General features: G+C 41.0%; 1 protein-coding gene and 1 long non-coding RNA gene across 2 annotated transcripts in view; one reads left to right on the top strand and one right to left on the bottom strand.

The window, feature by feature from the left end:
- Positions 1 to 26,416, top strand: part of plxnc1 (plexin C1) — a 38,287-nt gene that overhangs the window by 10,934 nt on the left and 937 nt on the right. The window contains exons 17-30 of the mRNA XM_047338666.1: positions 17,583 to 17,686; positions 17,808 to 17,849; positions 17,945 to 18,069; positions 18,210 to 18,408; positions 19,442 to 19,588; positions 22,192 to 22,360; positions 22,823 to 22,923; positions 23,620 to 23,695; positions 24,511 to 24,545; positions 24,646 to 24,741; positions 25,376 to 25,539; positions 25,622 to 25,769; positions 25,863 to 26,003; positions 26,090 to 26,164. Coding sequence (XP_047194622.1) covers positions 17,583 to 17,686; positions 17,808 to 17,849; positions 17,945 to 18,069; positions 18,210 to 18,408; positions 19,442 to 19,588; positions 22,192 to 22,360; positions 22,823 to 22,923; positions 23,620 to 23,695; positions 24,511 to 24,545; positions 24,646 to 24,741; positions 25,376 to 25,539; positions 25,622 to 25,769; positions 25,863 to 26,003; positions 26,090 to 26,164 — 1,622 coding nt within the window. The remainder of the gene's footprint in view (positions 1 to 17,582; positions 17,687 to 17,807; positions 17,850 to 17,944; positions 18,070 to 18,209; positions 18,409 to 19,441; positions 19,589 to 22,191; positions 22,361 to 22,822; positions 22,924 to 23,619; positions 23,696 to 24,510; positions 24,546 to 24,645; positions 24,742 to 25,375; positions 25,540 to 25,621; positions 25,770 to 25,862; positions 26,004 to 26,089; positions 26,165 to 26,416) is intronic.
- Positions 1,196 to 4,488, bottom strand: LOC124851308. The gene is made up of 2 exons (XR_007032353.1): positions 4,382 to 4,488; positions 1,196 to 1,654 (listed from the first exon to the last, which is right to left on the bottom strand). It is a non-coding gene; the product is annotated as an uncharacterized LOC124851308 (long non-coding RNA).

Here is a 26,416-nt window from a genome sequence, read left to right on the forward strand (position 1 = left end):
CGACGTGTTTGTAATTAGATGAAGACGTCCCTTTCACTGATCATTAGAGCATGTAAACATTTTCAAGTAATTACCCCAATTCAAATGATGAACCTGAATATAGGCATAATATGTCTCCTTGAATAAGTAAGATAAGAATAGTATAAAGTGTTGTTTTAGTATCCAAACTTAAAGTCAAGTATTGAAAAGTAAGTTGCAGAACCACATCCATTTTCACTCCCTCTTTGTATTTGTTACCTGCAAATTGACACTTGTTTCACAAGTTAGCTTTTTTTAATCTCACACTGCAGGTGTGTGTGTGTGTGTGTGTGTGTGTGTGTGTGTGTGTGTGTGTGTGTGTGTGTGTGTGTGTGTGTGTGTGTGTGTGTGTGTGTGTGTGTGTGTGTGTGTGTGTGTGTGTGTGTGTGTGTGTGTTGACGTGCACCCTCGTGTGACTTCCCTCATGAAACTAACAGTGATGCAATGGCACATGTACAAGATATGAGATTTATCTCATATCCTGAGCCTTTGCTTCTCCTGTGGCTTCCTGTGCACTTTTTCAAAAGTCATCGCAGCGAAACACAAAGATTTTGAGTTTTTTTCAATAGAAATGACTGCACAAGTTTTCTTAATATAAGAGTATTAATCTGCTTCATTCTTCAGTCTTTTATGACACGTGGCCCCACCGAACATTATTTAGAAAAAAAGCAACTGTGTTGTAAAATGCCTTTTTCCAGATTAAAGACAAGTTGAACGAGAACGGCGCCCCTACCGAGCTGACGGAGCAACTGCATCATGTGAAAACGCAGTTTGGCGGACTGAAGAGCTGCTCGTGGAGCTGAGCTGCCTGAGCCACGACAGGAAGGTGGCGGGAGCCGGTAACCGTCATGTTTGTGTGTTAAGTAGTAATTGTCAGGGTTTCCTGATTTGTCAGTGACGTATCCTGTCTGTAGTTCATTTGTGATGAGCATTTAGTTGTTAAAGGTTCATTGTGTAGGATTTAGTGCCATCTAGCAGTGAGGGTGGAGATTGCTACCAACTGAATACCCTATGCTATGACCTATTAAGCAGCGATGATTCAGGTGATTGTATAACGATAAAAAGATAATTATGAAAATGATTGTCTATTTAAGGTGAATGGCCATAGATTGCCCTAAACCCTCCACAAAGAATCTTTAACTGTTGCGATATTAACTTAAATACACAAAGTCAAAAGTGTCACAAAAAGTGTTTATCGGTAAATCATTGTCTTTTATCAATATCATTCATGTAAAACAGGGTGGATGTGACATCAACAGTCGGTATAAACATTGTGTAATTCACAGCCTGGAGTGTGTTCAACCTTTGTATCAACTCTGTGACTCGAGAGCAAAAGTATAAAAACATCATCAAATCCTGAGGTGGATCACAGTAGCGAGACGTGTAAATGCATCAATAAACTTTCAAAGTATTTAGTAAAAAAAAAAACACACTGTTGGTGTCTTTGATTGGAAACCTGGGCTCATTGTAGTGCAAGTCCAATGTGAAGCAGTGTAGGGGTCAGAGGTCAGGCTGGGGACCGGGGGCCAGGTCAGTCTGCGCCACAGATCCCAGTTCTTCCAGCTGCAGCTGCTGGGCGCTCATCCAGATCCTGGAGCCTGCGACGCAGCAGAGACAAGTCCCTCTGGTTGCGGTCCTGCGGAACACACAGGAAGAGCAAGGTGACGCTCCAACAGCCTCGACTCACACAGCCACATGAAGGTACGGCACCAACACTTTGGAATTCATTCTGTTCTATTCGGTTTTTACTGTGGTCTACAAGCTCAGCTATGACAATTGTCACATTTGAACACTATACTGTACTATATCCTTGCCGTCTCGGAGCAACTTCACACTGCAATAAAAGTAAAATAAATATTGGACATCAAATCATCAGGTTTACCTGAGTCCAAATTAATGCTGCTCCATGTCTGCTGGGGGATGAAACCATAGACTGTATATAAAGATGGACGACACGTCTTAACTTTCTCCTACTATCCAGAAAAGAAACCAAAATATCTTGGATATGAATGCTGCCGTCTCAGCTTTCAATCATGAGGTTTCACCTCATTTTTATAGCATCAAATAACTAATTATAACCAAACTTATCAGAAAAAAATGAGAACAGGGTGAAAAGAACTAACTTAAAATGAGTGTTTTTTTTTTGATTTCCTTTAGTTTTTAGTTTGTTCCACGTCCCCTCCGTTAACATACAGGAGGCTCTTTGTTACACTGCAGCCATTCATGTCGTCCATCTTTTATATACAGTCTATACAGATGGTGTTTAGGCTGATTCCAAGTTGCCAACAACCAATTAATGCTGGTTAAATGAAAAAAAAGTAGATCACATCTCTACTTCATTTTACTGCCAAAAAATACCATTAATCATGTCTAATTACTTCTAAAACATTTGAGGGTTTAACTCATTTGAATTCGATGCCTCCAGTAATATGAGCTCTCACATCTATTCAGTAACTACACAGAGGTGTGTCGAGATCTGACTCAACAAATGAAGTTATTTTGGTCTCCAAAGCAGGTGATGCAAACACCTCGTAGGAAGAAAACCAATTAGTTTTTGCTTCGCTGATTCACAAACGCAGTTGTCAGTTCATCCAGTTAAAAGCGCCACTCTACCTCATACAGTATAAAAGCTTTAACTTTTCAATGCACCTCTAGTTGAATACACTTAGCCTTTGCACTACGAAGAGGCATGCCCCTTTGTTTGAGCACAACAAGTCACAGTATATATCGAGTTCACTTTGAATGACAGTAAAGGTCAAACAAACTCCCCTGTGCTCCACTTTGGACAAGCTCCACAAGCTCACAATGGCAGCGAGGGGGCAGCCATTCTCCTTAGGGCCCCGCGCACATGGCATTTGACCAGCCAAGATAGATCTTAGTTTGACTTTTCTTAGACTGCCTTCTCTCACTGATGCCAGAAGGTAGTTATGGACTGAGAATCTAAGTCTCCTTTTATTAAGCCCCAAAGACATGCAGAATAAAGTTTGAAATTAAAACTAGATAATTCAAAAAAGAAGGCAGATGTCACTTGTTAATAAATCAAATATCACTGAGTATTAATGAGCCAGAACCTCAGCCGATAAGCAGCTTCCGAAGCAATGGAAGAAAATACTTAATGTCATGAAATTTTAAAAGCACTGCTAATCTCAAGAGAGTAAGGTTTAAAGCAAGGAGGGAAATAACAGCGATGACTCACGCCAGTCGAGGACAGTGACGGACGTCAGGTACCAAAAGTGGAGAACGAACAATATGTGGAGGCTGGGAGAGTTGGAGGTGGGCTCTAAAAATAATTCAGCTGAAGAGAAAGGCATTAACATTAAAGAATCCCACCTTAATGTGACATAATCATTTCCCTTTATGGGTCCACCACTTCATACGCGTGTGTTTCAAGAGGCGGCTGATTAATTGGTTTGCTCATATTAAACTGAGAAGAGGCACAGAACATTGGCTGCCAGGAACGTTACTCCAGAAATATCCTTTCTGGCAAAAAACAATATTTGTTCAACCTTTTGAGTGTGCATTGCGAAGGAGTGCCGTTGAATAGAAACACAGGAGGAGGTCTGACACTGAAGCAGGTCGATCGGCCTTCAGAGAGCTCAACAGATCAGGTGAATGACAAGAGACTCACCTTGTGCCTCTCTGAGGACAAGGGGAAGCTCCAGGCAGCGGGTAATGTGTTCATTATGGAAGTGGAGGAGGATGGAGGGACAACAGGTTGGCACAATGAGAATTTCAGCTTCTCTGACAGTTTAATGACCTCAGAGCTTTTAGGTAGAACAGATGACTATCATCAAAAGTCACATATACTAGGTATAGACTGAATAAGGTTTGGACAACATGTCTCACTAACAGTTCTTGATTGATTGCAGATATTCTGTTCAGCTAGAGACGACTCTGCAAATGTTTGATGATGACAGATGAGAGTCATTTCAAATATGTTTCTAGAAATTCTTTGTACCAGGTTTCAAATTTTTTAAGTCTTAGTTTTAATGCATACATTTTGAACAGATCAGTTGAGTTTAGTTGTTTGTACATAAATACAGTTCTATCATTCCATGTCATATTAGCAGATGAGTCAATACTGAAAGAACGAAGGTGACAAGCTGATTATCTGACAACGTAGTGTTACTGAGTTCTTTCTTCATCTCATCTGTCAGGTTGTATCGCCTTGAACAGAATGATTTCGGATTCGCAAGATCAAAAGAAGAATGCTTATCATCAGTTGTCTCGTTAAGGTTGAATCATGCTATTTGCGTTTGGACATAATTATTGATCGTGCTCTCTAACATAAAGAATCTAAACCATAGACTATAAACCTCTGATAGCAAGTTGACGTCTGTAGAAAAAAAAAGATGCGTCTGACCTTCCCAGATGCAGATGTGGACGCAGCGCACCGCTGGATGGGAGGACAGAGACCGAGCAGCAGCTCTCACTGGGATGAATGAAGCTCTGAAACGAAAGGTCAGTGAAAATATACGGAGCGGAGCAGCTGGAGATCCCGACACTCTGCCTCCTCTGACCGGGCTGCTGCTGCATGCCGCTGCATGTCTATACCCAGGGAGACAGCGACCTCTAGCGACTGAGAGTGGAAACAAGCTCCGAGCAGGACATGTGGTGTTGTCTGTAAGCCAAGCATTCAAGATTCTATTTCTTTTTAGTTCTGGACCGTCTCGAATCGCAGAACTTAGTCTTTTGTAGTAGCTGGCTGGATTATAAATCATTGCTTTCATGCGCACTCGTTGTGACATATTTGAATCATTAATCGATACTTGACCCTAAAACCAACTACTGCGAACCCTCACCCTATGATGCACCTGCGGCACAGAGAAAACACAAGCGATTTTACCAGCACAGTATCTGCGAACCCTTGTGCTGCTGCTGAAATACATGCTATTCAGACCAGTTCTGGTTTCCGCATCCCGGTATGGTTTCCACATCCACCATGGGGTATAACATATTTCATTCATGCCACACATAGCTACCAAATCGTGAAGGATCAGCTTGCTGTGTTGTGTTTCAGAAAAGTACAATGTGCCGTCCTCGAAGGCCAAAGAAACCCTCGGAAGGCGTGACTTTTTCATCATAAATTACACTTACATAGGACTGATTTAAGCAATTAAGGCGACTTCGTTTATTTAAGCTATCCTTCTGGACAGTATATGTCTTTGAGCCACTATCTAAGTGGGCTGAATCTGGTTTGATTACAGTTCACCTGATTGTCCAGGTATGTTTCAATAACTTTGGAGTGTAATGTTGAAGAAGAAGTTTTTCCTGCTGCTTTCAATTGAGTCCAGGGGATCCAATGGTGATAAAATATGATTGAACCTTTCCGCTGCATTGATATACATTTTTGTATTGGTTTAAATCAGTAACTGTTTCTTTCAAGTGTTGGTCTTAAAGGCCACCATCAGTTTAATCATCTGGATTCCCCAATTATGAGTCAAATAGCAATATTGCAGTGTCGTGCCAGCGTCTTTATATAAGAGGCCCCCTTTTAATTTTGCGTTGATAACATTTTTTATTTGGAGCGTCCTTCTGGGATGCTGTTGGTTCCTGGCTGCAGTAAAAATAGTTGCTCAGATAGGTCCAGAAATAGTCAGCGTACACCTTTCTCTTTCTTATTTTCAAACTTTTCACCATATTTGCAGATTTATCAAACAATATTAACTAAGTATTTCAAAGTGTTGGTGTATTAAAGCCTTTCTGACATTTTCAGCAAATCTGGAACAGAACTCAACAAAAGGTGAAACCTATGTTCGAAATAACAATTTATCAAAAATAACATATATTAGACACTCTTAATGGCTAAATGATAAATAAAACAATTTGAAAAGGAAACTGACATCAGGAAAACATGTGGGCCTCCGTGACAAGAACAAACTGTGTTAAAATATGAGCCACCATTTCACACCAGCTAGGTAAGCTTTCGTTCAGCTGCTCAGTTCATGTAGAGAACAGTATACGACTCTTTAAAATATTCTCTACTAATATTGCTAAATGTTTATAAGTCATTTTACGATTAAGCGGTAATGGCGTGATAAAAGTATGGAATGCAGATATATCCACCATTGACTCATGCTTATGTTTTATCTTATTGATTATTTGGGTTCATATGCCAAAGGGGAAAAACCTTTGCAAACGACATCATCGTCGAATGTTCTGTGGACATCTTCTGTGATTCATTCTGCTCTGGTTGGTCGGTGAGCAGTGATGGCTGCTGAAGTGGGCTGGGGGCAGGGGTGTTCTTCCCCCCGCCATGACTTTGTTCGGTTATCAGCCGGAAGGCTGTGTTCGATCAGAACATCAGGAGCGCACGCGTCATTGGGTATATCAGACTGAAACTCTGTAGATCTGGTTTTAAACACGATTAAGGCGGATCTAAGTTTATTTGAGTTAATTCAATATGTTCAAAGTCATTAATATCACTAAGATAGTTACTTTCATTTCGATGCCTTCCCCTCGCTACACTTCTGTTTTTCTGCTGGGGGCTGGCGCTTTGCACGACTCCAGTGACAGTGTGGTGGGTGTATGGTGCTGAGCCGTCGGTGTGTGAGGTTTTCCCAAGTGAAGCTGCAACTGCCTAAAATGATCCTGCACCACAGATGCTTTTTATTCTGGGAGAAGCAAATATCGTCAGAGACAGGATGAACTCTTTCAATGGAGATATCCACCACTACGCCGTGGCCACCAACACGGTTTACGTGGCTACAAAGGATAGGCTGTACCAGCTGAGCCACGACCTGACCCTGGTCCAGAATGTGCCCCAGAGTTTCCTGAAGGGCAGGGTCTGCGGCCGGACGAGGTGCAGTTTCAGGGTTTCAGAGACGGCAGTCCAGGCATAACAGGATCAACGTGTTGTTGCCATTGGTTGAGCGATACTCCTGATCAGCTGCGGGGTGATCGAAGAAGGTGTGTGGCCACTGCAGAGATTCTGGCTTGAGTGGACATCTGCAACTCAGGCCAGTGAGCGTCCAGCTGGGATCACCGAATACTTGGCATGTCATCGCAGTCTTGGTGAAGGTGGGAGGATCAGCCTTAAAGGTGTTTGCATTACATTCTGACCGCGATACCCAGCAAGGTGGGGACCAGAGAAAAGCCCAGCTGCACATCTGGCTTACCTTTGTCGACTAGACATGGAAGAACCAGAAGAGGCATATTCAGTAGAACGAGGCGCCATCGATCAAAGCACGGGCGAAGTGGAGTTTGTGGATGGTTTGGATCGTTGCCAGCATGCCTCAACGTGCGCTCTGGCGTCGCTTAATAGAGTCAATGGTTGAAGCAAGGGTAAGGCAGCAAGTCTGATACTCTCAAGTCGCTGCGAGACGGCCTCTCTGCAGGGTCTCTCTGAAGCCGAGTGCAGACTCATGGCTCCTCAGTGATCCAGGGCGCAGCCAGTGCAACCTGGGCAGGTGTTCAGTGCAGACGTGGGACGGATGCATGTGCTGACTGCTTGTGTTTGACATCGGCTAGTCACAGGAGATGACTGCAGATCCAGACTGCAGCAAGCAGTGACAGGTCGTTGACCCAGAGGTAGTAGTTCCATTTATGAAACTTTTATAGATTCATGCTTAACAAACTAATTCATAATCAATATATTGGATTTATCCAATGTTTAACTAAGTAGGCAGCCAGTGTGGTTTTTGAGAGTCCAGCGCAGTGATTACACGAGTTGATCTTATTGAAAACAAAAATATAAAAATAAAGTGTATTACTATCAGTGACATGAATTTTGATTCACTTTGGCGCGATAGTCAACACTGGTTCATCATATTTATCAGTTTCTCAGCTGTTACCTTTTGGTCATTGGACTTTAACTCTCCAGTTCATGGCACATACTTACCACCTGAGGACTTGGTGTGAGCCTTGATGGCAACATGTTGTTTCAAGTACTTTCTCTCCTTTAAATCTGTGGCTCAGAATGTGTGATCAATGTGTTTGTGTTTATTCCAGCCTTGAAGACACTGAGGCGAGCCGTGTGCTCTTCAGGCAGAAACACTTACTGACCTCTGTGTGCAACTTGGTGACAATACCTGGGTGGTTTTCTTCTTGTCAGGACTGAAGATGGGCAGCTCATTGGGTGTGTATCATCTCAATCCTTACTGATATCTTTCATCTATTTTTGTTTGGCATATCATCAGTGATGGGCCAAGTTTTATTTGCTTCCTGCTTATATTTAAATGGGCTTCTACAGTTGACATTCTCATTATAACCCTCAGCAAGAAAAGAAAAGTACCAAATAAAGACCATGGCGCAGCAAAAGAGAGTGGCCTTCAAGCGGGATCCTCTCCCAGGACAGATGAAGGCGATGGATGCTGGGGCTGCTTGTGCTCAAGAAGCGCAATATGTACAACATTGTTGAGAGAGGACAACATCGTTGTTCCATTTTCTTGCATCAGTGTTATGACTATAAATTCAATTAGCAAAATGCAACATCAATTTTGGTACCAGCTATGGCATTTCTATTGAACCTTTTACCCTGAACAACGCAACAATACGGACATATCCTCATATGGTGATGGCTAGAGTGAGGCAAAACATGCAGGTCAAGTCACACGATATGGACACGACGAGGGGACAGAAAAGCCAGCACGAAGATTTGAAGATTTACGACACACTGCATTTTGTTTTCTACTGGCGTGAGCTCTTACGAAAGAGCTGGCGTCACTCCAGTGATTTCTGAAGACACAGTGGATCAGGTTTGCCTCAACAACCATAATGGTCATGGTCATTGGCTGTTACTGAACTACACACAGTCCACGCTTTAACGCTTACTCAACCAGCAGCTGATAATGTTTCCATTCATGTCTATACAACAAACTGGACTGGATTAAAAAATTAACAATTGGTCAAAAGCAGCAATAATTAAGAAAGAAAGAAGTTTGCATCTAAGTCAAGATTAAAAAGGTTTGAAACCAAACTAATTAGTTAGATTAATAATAATAATAGTTATTAATTAACAAGTGAACATTACTTTATAGTTTATTTATGTATCTTGCTGATGTACATATATACACATACAGCGCCTCAGTGTATTATTCCATAACTGAAAATAGACCCTAAAGTACTATTGTCTGAAGAGCTATACTGCAGTGAGAAACTGTACAAGATGTGCTCCACTTATTTGGACATCTAAACTACAGCAGTCAGCAAACAAGCAAAGGTCTAGAAACAGAGTTCTGGTCACTGTTTACTTCACAGTGAGCATATAAAGAGAAGCGTTGTGCATGAAGTATTGTGTTTGTCATCTTGTGATGAAATTTGTGATGTGAACTTAGAGACTTGCTTTGTATCCAATGAACAAGCTGAACAAGGTCTGCTGGTAATAAATAGATTTATTAGATTGATTGTTTATTCTATAACTTTTTTAATAAAGTTCTGCTGGTAATTTTCTGAAATGTTCAAAATTTTAATAAAAACAGAAGATCCCCAAAATGAGAGAAAAGTGGTTTAAGACCTTTTTAATATAACTCTTAAATCAAAATATTTTAGCATATCTGGAGTGGTTTGATGTTATTTGTTCATGACATTTTTTTCTTTTTATTCATAAATGTATCTACCTTACTTTACAATATTTAACAACACAGCAGCTCAGTTTCTTGCAGACATAACCAGAGCTGTACTGTAATCATCAGCTCGCTGTGGATGAGACTATATTTCACTAATGCCTTGGTGCTCTACAAGGCAGTGTGATAAACCAAGTGTTTCCTGCAGATTCATCTGGATCAGTGGTTGCGTAACCATGTGTGCGTGCCAGTAAAAGCCAGGTAAGTAAAGCCTCTAGTGAACTAACAATTGCGACCCAACTTATCAAGTGTAGCTAAGTGTTGGGTTTGTTCTAGATATAGCGTGTTCCTGTATCAGGTAAACACGTACAGAGATGTGAGGGAGTGTTGAGTGCCAGGGATTATATTATTGTCTGGTGTTGGCTCAGGAAAAGGTGAGAAACATCTGCATCTTTAATCAGTCTGTTTAACGACTCCAGAACAATTATAAAGTCAGTTCTCAGATATATTTCTTTCACTGATTGCATGTTTGAAGGCTGTAATTAGAACTAGTTGTCCATTCCTGAAAGTTATCAGGAGAAAATGGTTTCCCACAGGCGGAGTTACTAAAGGAGACAGCCCAGTGTGGAGTACAGAGATAAGGACAGGGTTTGAGACTATCATCAGTGTGTCTGTAACAATGTGCCTGACCCTCATCCCGACCTCTCAGATCCTAGACGTCCAGACTCACCTGACCATGAGCCCAGGCCACAGTCTAAGCTACTTCCTGTAGGTTTCTGCAGGGTCAGTGCTTCAACTGCATAGTGGCCCTCCTCCGCTGTTTCCCCAAGCTGCACCTGCATCCTCTGGCGGCACTTCCATAGAAGTTTCCAGTAATCTTTGATAGACAATCATGTGAATGAGATGCATACAAATTCCTAGGTGTAATGTTTGTGTGTGTGAATGGCAACTACTAACATTCGGCTGGTATTTTACTAACATCTCAGTCTCTCTCAAGCAGGCGAAATTTCATAGTCAGGATCTTTGTCCACCTCTCCGTCTTTCTTTGGACTAACTTTTCCTCTTCAATGCAACTGTTCATCACTGAAAACTATGATGAGATGACTTTCTTTGCTGTAATGTTCATTGTTTTGGTTATCGTCTTGGTAAAATTAGACAGGACGATGCAGTTATCAGACGACTGTGACCCAACTGCTCTGACATCAGGATCCACTTAAACTCAATACATGGAAGTGCAGCTGTGCTGATCAAGCCACTTACACTAGAACACATGTTAATGTAGTCATGGGTGAAGATAAAACGATGCAGAGTGCTGAAGAGTGATCAGTTTCTACAGTGGAGTAATAGAGAGCCACTCAATGGAAAAAATCCTCTTGAGAATGAAGTGTAATTTTAAGGTACAGTATGTGACAGAGGAAGGACATCAGAGTCAGCCCCTGTCTGGGGCTGGGAGGATATTGCTCTCTTGAGAGGAAAGTAGCTGCAGGATATGTCAAGAGGTTTTGTAGTTTCCCAATAATAAACACACTTTTTTATTTATTCCTTGCAATATTACTGCTCTTTTTTCTCCTAAAATTGCAATTTATTTTCACAATGTGTGCTTTTCTCATAAATTGTGCTTCATTCTTGCATTATATATAATCTCTGAATGTTTTCTTCATGCAGCCTATGTGCTTTGTTGTAGTTTTCCAGTTGGTTTATCTGAAAAGAAAAACCTTGTCTGTAATTTTGGTATTTGGTACCTGTTTTGCCAGTTTAATTTTCTCTCTTTAAATTGTCGGCATTGTATCAGAGGCGGTGTGACTGGGCAAAAGCAGTGTGCCTGGGCTAATGAAGGAGACAGAAATGTAATTGTCTTGTTTGATCTATCTATCATCGTTCATGCGTTCCAGTCTTCCTCTATGTTTATACCCATGGAGACATTATTTGCAAGTGAGGTGATGTTGAAACCCTGGTGGCTGTGCACCTCAGCAATTATCAAAAAGTAGATCAAATATCAGACAGAAAATGTGTTGATTCTGGCAGTTGAATACAATCTCTTTCCTTACTTTGTCAGAATACTAAATATTATAGCTTCATTCTTACAAACTTTTGACTTTGAACTTTTACCTAATTTGTAGTATTATTTATTGTATTATCTCTAACATACAACATATAAATAGACAGAATTAGTTAACTTGTTTATGCTAAAACTTTCTACTGTTATCTTAGCTGTTAATTCATGTGAATGTCATAATATGCTGAATTTATTCCTCCTGCTTCTACTACTTTGGGACAGTGTTTTGCAAAAGGATAGTGTCAGGAATAAAGTTTTCTGTGAGTGAGACACTGACTCTTTTTCTTCCTCAGTTCAAATTCTCACATTCAGTCCAATTCAAAACATCCAGTAGGCATTGTGGCATGTGATTGTCTGTGTGTGTGTTTGCGTCAGGCAGAATCACTCCATCGCTCCAGCATTGTGTCTTTCTACGACTTAAACCATATTATGGTCGTAACCTCGGTGGCAGCGGCAGAGTGAGGATGCAGGCGCACAGGCTTTGCACGCCACAAGAGTGGGCATGGCTCAGGACGGCCAGATGCTTGTGCTCTAGAGAGGCAGGCGTTCGAGAGATGCCACCTATGTGTGGCTTGGCTGCACATTCAAATCTTCAGACAAGTATTGACAGGTGACTCGATACGTGTCAGTGTCCTCTGTCAAGCTACATATGGTGTGGCTGCTGATTTCCTAAACCCAGAAACTGGTGTGGATGTAAAATAGTTCTGCTCACAGACGTAATCAACAGTCTTTGTGTGAATACTTTCATAGCAAATGAAAGCTTTGTTTGCTTCTTCACATGCAAACAGAGCTATATTACTCAAACTACTTATGGTTTTATTATCTTGGCTCCAGACTGAGTCGAAACATTATTAGATATCCCATCAGGCTGGGGAGCGACTCGAGATCCTCCGGGCGAACTTTGAAAGTGTGGTTGTCGAGAGGAATCTAGGATGCTGCGGCCAATTTCCACTTAGGCGGAGTCTCAGATTAGTGGAGAGTAATTCTAATTAGAATAGGTTTACCAGATGTGATATTTCCTTTAAACATTATCACTCTGACAGACTTTTGTCGTTGTGGCTTCGAAATTAAATCATTTGGGGATTCAGTAAGACAATTTTTTTTTTTTTTGATTAGGTATGACCTTGGCGTTATTGTCATTCTGTTTCTTGCAGGATTGATGTGTAATCTCTGATGTATAACACCGAGTAGACTTATGATTCATGTGTGTTAAGCATAAAACCATCTAAGTCAGATTTAAATTGATGTTTAATTCATAGTCATATGTTTCCTCTCTCTCTCATCCTGTCTTCTTATCAAGATCCTGTTTTCCTGGAATTATTTCCCGAAATGAATCAGCGTTCCACATTCCCAGTGCGGATAGTGAGTGTGGTCAAAGTCTGTGCCTCACACTCTCCCAGACAGTGGTGCCGGCATTTGCTCCTACAGGTCATCCCCATACTGCTCCACGTATTCTTTAAGCAGCACCTAGCTCAAGGATAAACAGGATTTGTTGATTTGTTTCTGTCACTAAAATTCTACAATGTCCTCAGTGAAACGCATGCACTCCATCAAGTTCTCCACATTTAAATTATGAATCTATGAATTTTTGGATCAGACTAAATTCAACACAGTCTTGTGTACTCCCTGACGGTGTCTGTTTAATGATCACTCTTGAGACTGTCTTAATAAAAATGATGTAAATGCCCTGTCTCACAAGTATTAAGAAACAGAAAACAAATTCTGGATCAGCACAAAAATTAAAAGGTTGCTGCAGTATAATGCATGCTTTGCTAACTAACAACAAGCCACTAAAACCATGAGAGGTCATGGAGAGCTTGCAGTGACGACATGGCGGTGACCACCCTATATGTTTGATGTCAAAATGTAGCTTTTCTTATAGTCTTATGGTATATGACCTGCCCAGTGGGTGCAAAAATGTCCAGATATAAATGAGAAAACATCAGTTTATTAGGATAATGATGAACATCAGCTGCAGAAATGTGTAATTTCTCAAGCGAACTTATTGCACATCACTAAGTAATCTCTCAGATATAAGCAGATACGGGGAAGAAAATGTTTTGTTTTTGTGAACTTGTTAAACAAGAACTTCTATAAGTGGTAACTTCTTTAAAGTGGTTTTGGTAAGCAACATTTGCAAGCAGAATAATATAATCAATTCTGAAATCGAAGTACTGGATTCTGATCAAACCAGATAATCCACTTTGGATCGGATCATTTTAATGGGGAGGGACGAAGCAATGAGGCAGAAATACATATATGGCCAAGTACATAAGGCCAGTAAAATATCTCCATTAGGCTATTTGTAGAATTATGCACCACCGGTACGCTAAGTAGGCGAAGACAGCGAGTGGTAGATGGTTGTCATTAGGAAAAGTTACCGCTTTGGCTTAACATCTTTCACCTTAGACCTAACACCCTGCCCAAACATACAATAACCACTTCTGTGTTGTCTTTGAGTCTTTACAAGAAAACTTTATATATTTTTTTATTATTGTGACAATATGAGACATGAACGTTTTATAACACCCAGCAGATTGATAAGAAAATGGCTGAGTAATTTAGTCTTATTGGGTTTTAGACCTTTGGCGTGCAATAAAGGTTTGGCGGGGGATGTAGCTGCTTCATTAATGTCAGTATTATGGTATGACCCAAAAGCTCAGTAAAGCAGTTTCAGGCTTATCTCAATTGATTCACTTAACTAAATCGCTTGGTGGAGTTGAACACAGCCCTTTCTCTCTCTCTGTGTCTAGGTGTGCTGGCCCTGTCTTATATAGTAGTGAAGAGAGTTGAGTGATCCATAGAATCTCATTACTGGACTTTGTGGAAGGGGTCCACATGAGCCCGCTAGGATATCGACTTCACAAAACAGGATCTATCAGGTGGGTCTGTAGGCAGGACAGGTATTCACTGCTCTGGTTTTCACAAATCACGCTAATTTTTCACTATCACATGCCTGTCACAACATACCGTGTCCCAAGTAACCTTTAGGCATTATGTCTATTATTTCCACATTATAACATTATTAATAGTCACATGTATCACCCAGCGTCACAAACTCTTGCGCTTTTAGATTGCTTTTTGGGCATTTTGCCCAGCCCCTTAGTTAAATGTCCGCAAAAATGTCACCTGAAGATACAGCAGAGGCAGCCCTGGAGAAATTGGAAGATTATGAAACTTGGAAGAATACAAATTTGTGGAATGAAAAAAGGTGTCATACATAGAAGATGTAGACAAGTTCTTGGACTGGAAAGACAACAAGATTTGAAAGCTTTTGCTGAATAGGGTATTTGATTTGCATCACGTCCAGCCTCCTAGCTCTGACCCAGGCCCCACCTCGCCTTAATATTTCTGAAATGTTGCTGCTATTTATTTTTTTGTTACAGTAGACAGTCTTCTGCTGCTATGTCTGAACAAGCATTTCTAGATAATGTCAAGACAATTTCCAGTCCATGTCTAAAAACAGCTGTGGAAATAGATGTAAGTGTTCATTATTTATCTTCTGTGAAATTCTTTATTAGGATTAACCCCTTGGGATGCATCAACTTGTTTTCCGTACAAGTACATTTTGACAAGATATGGAAAGATGATATGGATTGAATATTTGCTGGTAAATTATTCCAATCAGAAGGAGCTTTAAACAAGAAATGCTTTGTTTACAAAATACATATTTGTACATGTAATATTAATTTTTTGTACTTGTACGAAATGTGGAAGGCCATTTGTTTCTGAAGCATCATTAGAAACAAGTTTGTATTTGTATTTATGTATTTAGCATGTGATGTATATTTTGTGTTTGCAAAACAAAAAAATGCATTAGTTTTATTGTGGTGTGTTTCAGTGCTTACGAGGATGGCATCCAAGACTAAGAATAACCTTTAATTGGTTTCTTAATGTTTGGTAGTACCAAATATCAGTATATTAGATTAGGTTTTATTGAAGGTCTGATTTATTGTGTGGAAGAACCGGTGTTGTGTGCGTTAGTAAGACGTAAAATCCGTTTGAGACGTGTATGTTACCGTATCATCTACATAAAGATGAACACAACATTCTGAACAAATTGTGGGGAGATCATTGATTAAAAAAAAAAGAGAAGAGCAGTGGATGAAGACTTGAGCCTAGTTTCACACCTCGTTCTTGTTTTCATGTATCAGATGAACCTTTGCGTAACATTGTTATGTTATGAAGATAAAGAGTTCTGGACATGGTATGGGAATTACAAAACAGTTTGTTTGAAGGCAGTGATCAATAAGATTAGAAACTTGTCAAATCAGAACAGATTAATATATTAATTTATTATCAATCATTAGTAAGTTTTAGTAAAAGAACATGGTATAGTGGAGGGATATGACAAATGTGTCATTTCTTCTTGTATTTAACACAGAATGTTCCTTTTGTGATTACTCCATACAGAATCTCACCTTTGAAACAGTTGCGGCTGTAAATGCACAGAGACTTTTCTTTATGTTTCTGAAAGTAGCCAATAAAGCGTTACACACTAAACATGCCGTCTACCCAGAGCCCAAGTTTCTTGCTTCAGGTAAATATCAGTGTGGGAGGTGGCATCGCATCACCATAGAATAGATGTTCTGTCACATCTTTTTGTTCTGACTAGGGCTTTCAAGAAAGTTTCGGCGTTGGTTTGTTTTCCTTCTCAGAAAAGGCAGACAAACTGGAGATGAAGACATGAGTTATCAGTATGGAAGTTGCGGAGGGACATCACCACCCCTGCATCATAGCCCAGCCGAAGTCACAGGCAGGACAACCGTTTGCTGCAAATTCAGCACACTGGATGTTGGTTAATAGTTTAATAATTAGTCTTAAGAATATAAACAGACAAGCCAGATCCATACTGCCTCATAGTATTTTACAAGTACTAAAGTTCAGTAAGTAAACATGCTGTTTGTGCGTTTGTAGAATTTTCTCAATATATAGAATTATTTGCTTGTTACAGATAAAGTATGGGGACCAAAGGCAATTAATACTCTTACCAGTATGGTTTCAGCTGTACCCAGTTGCATTCCTGCTGCGATACCCTACACATCATCAGTGAGTACAAAAAGATTGGATCCATGTTGTTCCAACAAGAAAACTATTTCCTCTTTTTTTATCTGCGAAATTCAACCACTTGGTTTGAAGCCCCATGGCGCGGGTGGTTTTCTAGTTTACCGAAATATAACAAAAGAAGCTCACTGCTAACATGAACAGACTCATGACACAGAATTTCTGGACATCAGGAGCGATATCAGACAAGGTCAGTCACAAAGTCCGCCCTGTGTCACTTTAAAACAGGAAGGTGTGATCAATATCAGCCTTTAATAAATCCATCAGAGCAGCATAGTCCTCTTCCACTTTGTTCTGGCATCTACAGTCTCGCTTTAAAACAGAATCAGACACACATTCTCTCAAATTACATTTACAACCCAATATATTCATCGCATTAGATAAATGAATCGTGATGTTTGAGAGTTCTATTAGTATTTATTCCAAGTGTTGGATAGCATTCTTTGTCTTGCTCTTTGTATACTTAAGAAGTCACGTGACATCCTAAATGCCACACTTGCACAATGCCGTCTTAGGGGCAGGAGTTAAAACCACTCCAGATGTTTTAAGTCTAGGGATAGAAAAAAGGAGCTACAGCAATGGACAGTATAGAAGGAAAGGCTAGTGTTTGTAATTAGATGAAAGGCGTCCCTTTCACTTTAGTCAAGGCATTAGAGCATGTAAACATTTTCCAACATCAATTACCCCAATTAAAATGATATAAGACACAGTAGGGGCATAATACTCTCCTTGGACCAGTAAAGATAAGAATAGTTATGGTTAGGGTTAGAATTAGGCTTATGCATTAAGTTTGGATGGTTATGGTCAGAGGTAGGGGCTAGGGAATGCATTTTGTCAATGAGTGTCCACACTAAGACAGAAGTACAAACATGTATGTGTGTTTATTAAACCTGCTTGGTCACTCCTTTGTCTGCTGCCCATCATTTCATTGTCCTCCACAGGTTTTGTGGATCTGCAGACAGAGAAAACTGACCTGATGGAAAACGTTGGAGCGATTCCTTTCCTGGACTACAAGCACTTTGCCTCCAGAATCTTTTTTCCTGAGGTACAGTGAACAACTGGACAGAAAACAACCGTCCACATCCCTCAAACTGATGTTGTAGGTCGCGAAAAATCTAAGACATCATCCATAATCCAGATGTTTCCTTTGTGTTACTGTTTCCCAGAGAGAGACTCTGATGAAGTTGTGCATCAAAGACATTGGTCAGGTAAGGTTGGACACCAGCTGCGATTCACTTCACGATGTGCAGTTTGTCAGCGATGGGTCAGTGATGCATTGTTGTTGTACCCGACCTTGGATCAGGACGCAGTGAAGGTTCAGCTTGACGAGTGTTGCCACGTCTTGTCCCAGCTGATCCACAATCGGCTCTTCCTCACGTCTATGGTTCACGCCCTGGAGGAGCAGAAGAGCTTCACCATCAAGGACAAGTCAGTCCCCTCTTTAAGTGACTCCCTCTTTTCCGTAATGCAGTTATATTCTGTTTTCGTCGTCTCTTACCTGTTATCCATTTGCTAAGCATTGTTTTGTCCTCTTGGTCTCCTCCTCGTGTTCCTCTGTTCTGTTTCAGGTGTTCGCTGGCGTCTCTACTAACAGTAGCGCTCCACGGCGACTTGTTGTACCTGACGGAGGTGATGGAGGTTCTGCTGAAGGATCTGATGCTGCAAAACAGCAACACTCATTCCAAACTGCTGCTACGAGGCACTGAGTCAACGGTGGAGAAACTGCTGACCAACTGGATGTCCATATGCCTTTATGGCTTCCTGCGGGTCCGTCCACTTTGTTTCTTGTAATCTTTGTAGCTCCTTTTAGCTGAGCTCGTGCCCAGTGTTTGTCTGTCAGCCGGACCGTCCTTGTGGTTTAAGACTATATATTAAAACGGCGACCGGTTTGCGAAACCTAAGACAGTCACTGTGTCAGACTCTTAAGTTGTTTTCAGACATGACCTGCGCATGTGTGAAAACTTGCGCACAGTTTGCCTTTCACACGTGCACAACACAGCGAGAGGTTTCCTGCACAGACGTGTTCACAACAGCATCAAATCCTCTGCATTATTCAGGCGAGAGGCGGAGAGTGCCGCATTTTCAGCTGGAGATATTAGTTTTCTTTATCTTTTTTTGCGTCTAGTGCGTGTTAGAAGCGCCACCAAAGGTCAGTTGGAGAAAGTCTGCAGAAACTGCGGAGGCTGGAGGGTCTGCGGAGTTCAGTGCAGCCTTTACTTGTGACTCGCAGTGGTATTAATAACATTGGGGAAAAGTATTTCTCGATATAATGCAACGTGTGAAGTAAACCTGTTAATAATTACACTGTACAGACCATGCATCAGAATATGTGTGGGTTACTGTTCATGAAACCTAAGTAGAAGGACGTGTTGTACTTGTTATGTTGCTGTATTCTTGTCCCATGATTTACTTGTGTTTATTCAGATGTTTTCGGGGTTTGTCACTAATTTGTCATCAGGTTATTAATCTAGAACTAAATTTGATAAACCAAGTCCTGTCCTCACTAAACCTCCTCTGCCAAAAACAGACCGCTCTAATGGAGTCAGTGGAGTGTTCATGTCATTAGTTCCCAGGTTATATCTCATACTATACATAAAGTATTGATCGTAATTCATACATGCGTTTGTCCCTACTAAATTGTTGTACCTACACAACCCATGTGATGGTTTACTAGCCCGGCAGCCTTTGACTTTTAACTCTTACTGTTACTAAACTAAACTTCCCCGCTGTGGTTGCCACCACTCGAAGTGTTGCCACGGTGTCTTTTACGCACCGAGTTCCTGTTTGTGATTCTGTGCAGGAAAGTGTCGGCCAGCACCTGTTCCTGATGGTGAGCGCTCTCATGCAGCAGATCAAAAAAGGACCTGTGGACTGTGTGACAGAGAAGGCTCTGTACACACTCAGTGAGGACTGGCTGCTGTGGCAGGCTCAGGACTTCAGCTCCCTGGTACACACACACACACACACACACACACACACACACACACACACACTTTGGTTTGTGTGGTTACTTCAGATATTTTTTTTCTCTCTCTTTCAGTCATACTCTGAAAACCCCGTAAGCGTGTGCTTAGATTTGCTCTGCTTGTGCTCAAGCTGCTGATATTTTGTTGCAAGCATGGACATATTTCCTCTGTTGGAGCTTCCCCGAGCACTCGTGCTGCTTCTGTGTGCGTATGAAACGTCTGCTCTGGGATTTCTCCTCTACTCTTGAAGTCTGTCTTCTGCGCTTGGATTTTGTTTGTGCAACACGTCTGTTGAAATTGTGCGTGAGCTTTACTTGTTTAAGAGTCCCTTACAGAGGGCATGAACCAGGTTAAGTAAACGCAATCACAACAAGGGCTGGACAATTTCATTCATCATCACTACACCTGGCATTACTGGTTGGGAACTGAGTTTCAACAACTATTATAAACAGCGTTTCCAAGGGATTTTAGTGGTTCAATAATCTGAAGTCTAGGCCTTAAAAGGTTTTAAATGTGTTGAAATATTACATACTAGGTCTAAATAATTAATTTATTAACATAAATAATTATGTTAACATTCATTTAACGCTACTTCCATTGTGCTTAAAAAGTATTTATCTCTTCTAAACAAATCTTTGTGCCGCAACGCTTTATTAAAACAACACAAATCCTTGTCTGTGGGAAAGTCTACCAGGTTTCTTCCCCTTATTTTCAATTAGGGCGAAGTATAAGTTATTGTGGGACTGCGATATTCCTTAATCTTATCATACTTGACATAAATCTTAAATAGAATTCAATATGGACCCAAAAAGTCTGAAGTTGAACTTGTATAAACTGTAAACAGAAGAGATTCTTCAATCAAATCAAAATGTGGCGTGACCCTTCCTCTGAAGCTCATTGTCGTGCACCATCAATAAGTATGTAAACATCTAAAGGGCTAAAAGTTGTGCATATCAAACTCAACCCATCACTTAATAGAAAGTACATTTGTAAATTCGTATATCCACCAATAAGAGTTGAGCACTAGCTTTTTACTGCAACTGAAAAATGTATGTGTCAGGACATATCTGCTTTAAGAATGAGAGTTAAAGCTGTTGTGTGTCTTCACATGCTTTGTATATAAAGAAGGCATTTAAATGTTTACTGTATTTTTGCTCAAACACTGCAGCTTCTTGACATTTGACATACTGAATAAAATACAGGTCCCTCATATATAGGAGCCAATAGCTAGTTTAAAACGTGGTAAGCCATGACATGTTATTTCATTAGCATTAATGTGCTGTTGCTGCTGAAGCGAAACCCCAAAATACATCACAGTGAAGCTGTGGCAGAGCCCGTTTCAGGAAGCTGCGAAAATATTGGCATTTCCGTGAAAGAGATGTTTTTAGACTTTTTGAGTCAACACCTCAACTGATCAGAGAGTGGATAAAGAAGTGTATGACCCCAGATGCTCACACACAGGAGGTGTTGAGTGGGAGGGCATCTCAACATAGAGATGTTGCGCTATAGAAACAGCGATTGACATGTTGGGTTGAGACAAGGACTTAAATGAAAACTGCAGCAGGTTAAGCTTAATGTAAATTAGTGGCTCCCAACCCTTTGAGCTTGTGTGACGGACATCAGCTGTATCTGTCTATACGGTGTAAGAGTGATTTGCTCTGAGTTCTGAACAAGTAATTTTTACTTTTCACTTGGGAAAAGCAAAGATTAGAGAAACATCTGAAGAAATGAACCTTGAGTATTGGATCACACTGGGCTGCAGCTTTATGCGGTGTTGAATATGTGCACCTGCTGCACTATTCCCCCAAATGATTGCGGATAAGAGGAGCAGCGCTGGTCGACCAGTGTATTCACAATCAGTGATTAAAACCAAAAAGGTATTGTTTTTACATTGGTTTGTTTTTGGATTAATTATAAAAATGTATAGATTAGTTTTAAGGCTGTTCACGGCCAGTAGGCCATACCTCTGATCTTTTGATTCTTGATTTACCAGCTTGTGATCTTCAGGCACCTCATGAATCCATAGGCTGAAAACTAGGGGGGACAGAGTGTTCCTCAGGGTCCAATCTGACTTGAGGATACAAGTGTCTCTTATTATTACTCTGTACTTTCTGTATTTGAACCATGTGATTTTGGTTGTACAGCAGTTTGTATGTTTGTGTAGAAAAGTGTTCTTGTGTTTCTCGTTTTTGTATACAACAAACCACCACTGCTCAGTTTACTGCTCACTTCCATTAACTGCTGCAAACATTAACCACCAAACTGCATGAAGATAAACAAAGATGGAGACACTTGATGTCACTGCTCTGAAAGCCTCTCATTGACCTCCGCTCAAAGCTCCCTCCCACTTTCCAAAAATGACTTGAATGTGTTGTTTCACTGAGTTTTCATGATGGTGAAACTGAGATTAGTGGTTATTGTTGTGGTTTCTACAAGTATCACTGCAAGTTACTGTGTACACGTGATCTTGAGGAAAGCCTTTAGTCCCAGTCATGTACTCTGTGCTTATCTTTCTTAATGATCAATGACTTTTAGTTTTTGGGTGATTAGAAAATACAACAACATGTCAGTTTTCTGTGTGCAGAAGCTGAAGGTGCTGTTTGCTGTGGGCAGTGACGGGGAGCTCAGCGAGCCTCTGGAGGTCAACAGTCTGAGCTGCGACACAGTGGAGCAGGTCAAGGAGAAAATCCTGTCCACCTTCAGGAGCAAGTTCGGTTTCCCCTTCAACATTCCCCTCAGTGACGTCTGTATCGGTCAGTAGCAACACACAGGTCTGGTGTCTGGTGTCTGTGTCTGCGTCGTAACTTGTACAGCGCTTTTAAAAACAGCCACAAAGTACTTTACAGAATCAAATCAAACAGATCAAAGCATGTTAAACACAGCTGAAAAAAAAGATAGATCTTTATTTTTTCCTCTTTACTTAATAATTGGTTTTGTATCTTTATGATTGTTATGACCTTTATTATTTAAGCATTGACAAGTATGTCTTTAAACATTTGTCACCAAATGTACACAGAAAGGTTTAAGAAACTGCCCACAGCAAGAAGAACAATGGCAGATCTAATTGTTAAAGCACAGCACGTGATTTGAAGTATTTGTGTCCATTTTACATGATGGTTTATGAAATGAACATTTGATATCAAACTTTCCCTAAACTCGTCTTTACCTGTAAAAAAAAGTCTCTTCAAGCTGTTTAACAACAACTTTCCCACCAGAGTACGAGAGGGACGGATGTTTTGTTCCTCTCGAGGAAGTGGATAGAAGCTCTGAGGTTATCGGGGAGGTGACGATGCTCAACACACTGAAGCACTACAAGGTGAGACGGATGACGAGGGCTCCCTCTCTCCCTCCCCCTTGCTCCCTGTCATAGACTCTTGTGGGTTGTGTTGTTGTGTGTTGGATAGAGGAAGCTGCTGCGGTGTAACCTCACATAAACTGAAACACACCCTGTACAGATCTACAACTGGGCATACTCCTCCTCCTACTTTCAGCTTCACTGCTGCTGTCCCCGCCCGCTGGTCAATGTGCACCACTGTACCTGTGGTGGTGGTTATGTGAGGTTCACAGACTGAAAACTGAACTCAGAGTGTAGATAACAAACCAGTCATTGCAAATGTTTCCGGTAATATTCGAAATGCAGTTAAACTTTATGTACGTTAAGGCCGCAATGAATGATTATTTTCTTTATCAATTATCTGTTGATTACGTTTGGTCCATAAATCTGAATCCCCAAGATGGCCTCCTCAAGTGGCTCGCGTCATCCACAAACCAAAGATATTTACTGTCATTAGACGAGCACTGTGGAAAAAACCTGAAATCAGAGAATGTTAATTTTCACCAAAAACAAGCCAACCGATCTCCAAGCTGTTTTTAACATTCAAATAGTAACACAACACACACACATCCTCAGAACCCATCAGTATTAACAGCAAGAGAACCGAAGGAGCAGCAATGTGTTGAAATGGACCCGATTTGTTGACCTTTTCTCTGCGACGGTCTTTTGGTCGTTCAGGTTCCCGATGGAGCGACGATCAAAGTGCTTCAGAGGAAAAGTCATCCTCCTCTGAGTCCACAGGGAAGTGTGAAGGGTGAGAGCAGAGACACTTTTTTCCTCTTCACATTTAGATTCCTGAAAACAGTTTGAATTGACTGTGGGAGTTGTTCCTGCTATAATTTTTATGAATGTCCAAGTAATGTCAACCTGACCCACAACTCACTCATTTTAATTCTCCTTTTTTGGATCAAGCAATAAATTGTCCAGTCTCTGAAGTGTAAAAAAAAATTAATAAACCCGTAGCCCAAAATGTCCATTGTCAGATATCACATACTCCAAAAATATATATATTTGCAATGTGCAGTCATAAGATGCAAATTCAGACATTTTTTTCCCATTGTTATTTCTATTAGAGAAAGAAAAATACTTTCAGATTTTTATTATGTCAGTTTATGTTTCCAACTTTGTCTTTGGTGGTTTGTTTGTGAGCACGATAACTCAAAATAACTGAGCTGATTTCCATAAAAGTTGGCGGAGGTTTGCAGATTGAAATTGTATTTGAGTCGCCACTGAAGCAAAACCTATAAGTCAGTCTGCTTCCGTTTGACTGGTGATTATTTTGTCACACATGTAGATTGGGTTTCTTACAACATGGATGAATGCTCAGTGAGAGAAACAAACTATTTTCAGCTGCACGTGTAGCGTGTCACCTTAAAAAAATGGCCCCCAATTTGTCCTGTGAAGCACAGGTGTATAGAAAAGGATCTTAGTCAGTTGCAGTTAATGTGGAGCATAACTTCATTTTATTGAGACAGTTTTGAAAAAGGAACAATCTGATCAACACCCATCAAACAAATGTAATTCTTTCTCCCAACGATCAATGTTCATTTCTTCTCATTTTCGCTCTAGATGATGAGAACTTCTCTAGAAAATACTTCCACTTGGTAAGAATGAGTTGGATGTTTCTTGAAGTGAATCATTAAATGTAGTTCTTCTTGGATTGAGATGAGCCCACTTGGTGGCCGGTGTGTCCTTTAAACGCAGATTGATCCTGATGTGGACGAGGACCAAAGGAAGGACCCAGAGAGGAAGAAGTTAAAACTGAAGGAAGTGCACCTCACCAAGCTGCTGTCCACCAAGGCAAGAGGAACACGGCCTCATTTCAGTTAGACCAAAGCGCTATTTGTGTGGCACTGCAAAGAGCACCTTTTTTTTGGAGCTTCCCCTTTGTGACAGGAAATTAAACAGCGACAGTTTAGGGTTATGGTGAGAGGAGGTGGCATGACGTTAACCCAGAGAGGAGTCCAAGCAGATTAGAAACTGTAGCTGCGCTCTACTTAAAGCTGGCAGCATTGTGTTGTGTGTCTGGAACATAGAGGCTGCATCCTAAATGTGTTGGAGAGGAAATAGTATCATGAGGGTGTGGTGTCAGTCAGCTGAGTTCTTTGAACAAAGGACAAACACAGTTAAACCAGATTTCCATGACAGTTTTTATGTAAAATGTAAACATCAATATGTAATATTCTGTAAAATAAAAAACATGTTTTTGTGAGGCATAACCATCAATCAACACAGATTATCTACTGGACATATTGCGTCAAATCAATTGTGTAGTATTTATAATATGTAGAAGATAGAACAAAGTCAAAAGAATGACAATACACACAAAACCAAAATCGCCCACTTTCACCCGGTTAGAATTCCTAACAGCTGATTTTATCGGGCTGTAAACATTAAAGAAGACTTTACCTCCCCTTTTCTCTCGGTCTGTCAGGTGGCAGTGCATTCGTTTGTGGAGAACCTGTTTAAGTCCATCTGGGGGTTGACGCACGGCAGAGCTCCACACGCCATCAAATACTTCTTTGACTTCCTGGACGCTCAGGCGGCCGACATGAAGATCACGGATCCGGAGGTGTTGCACATCTGGAAGACCAACAGGTACGGCTGTGTGGACAGAAAGAAGGAGACACAGCAGACCTGCCGAGGTGGACAAGTTTAACGTGTTTTTGTATCTTTTCAGTTTACCTCTGCGCTTCTGGATCAACATCCTGAAAAACCCGCAGTTTGTTTTCGACATGGAGAAAACGCCACAGCTCGACGGCTGCTTGTCCGTCATCGCTCAGGCCTTCATGGACTCCTTCTCCCTCACCGAGTTCCAGCTGGGGAAGGTGAAGAGCCACACACAATACCGGCGGAGCTGGAGCCAAACGTAAAAGGCAAATCACGCAGCTGAAAGTTTGAACTTGAATGTTGTGTTGCAGCACACGCCGACCAACAAGCTCCTGTACGCCAAAGACATTCCCAGGTTCAAACAGGAAGTGAGGGCTTACTACAAGCAGATCAGAGAGCAGTCAGTAATCACAGAGTCCGAGTTCAAGAGCTTCCTGCGGGAGGAGTCAAAGGTAACGTCCATTTCAGTACTAGATGTGAAACGAAGGAAGGAATAAAGGTGACATTGCGAGAGGATGACAGTTTGTTTGGATTTCAGAAACACGACAATGAATTCAACGAAACGGCAGCCCTCAGAGAGCTCTACAAATTCATCCAGAGCTACTTCACAGAGGTGGGTCAATCGTCCGGTGTTTGAGACACTGAAACTTGGGCTTGATGAGGTTATGTGCTCTGCTCAGTGTCTTTCTACTGTAGCCCCAGGGTTGACATGCAACAACCCACAGTGACTTCCCTCGCGAAACTAACAGTGATGTGATGGCACATGTACAGGATATGAGATTTATGAGCCTTTGCTTCTCCTGTGGCTTCCTGTGCACTTTTTCAAAAGTCATCGCAGCGAAACACAAAGATTTTTTGAATAGAA

The sequence above is a fragment of the Hippoglossus stenolepis genome, chromosome 22 (assembly GCF_022539355.2).
Source record: "Hippoglossus stenolepis isolate QCI-W04-F060 chromosome 22, HSTE1.2, whole genome shotgun sequence".
Classification (NCBI taxonomy): domain Eukaryota; kingdom Metazoa; phylum Chordata; class Actinopteri; order Pleuronectiformes; family Pleuronectidae; genus Hippoglossus; species Hippoglossus stenolepis.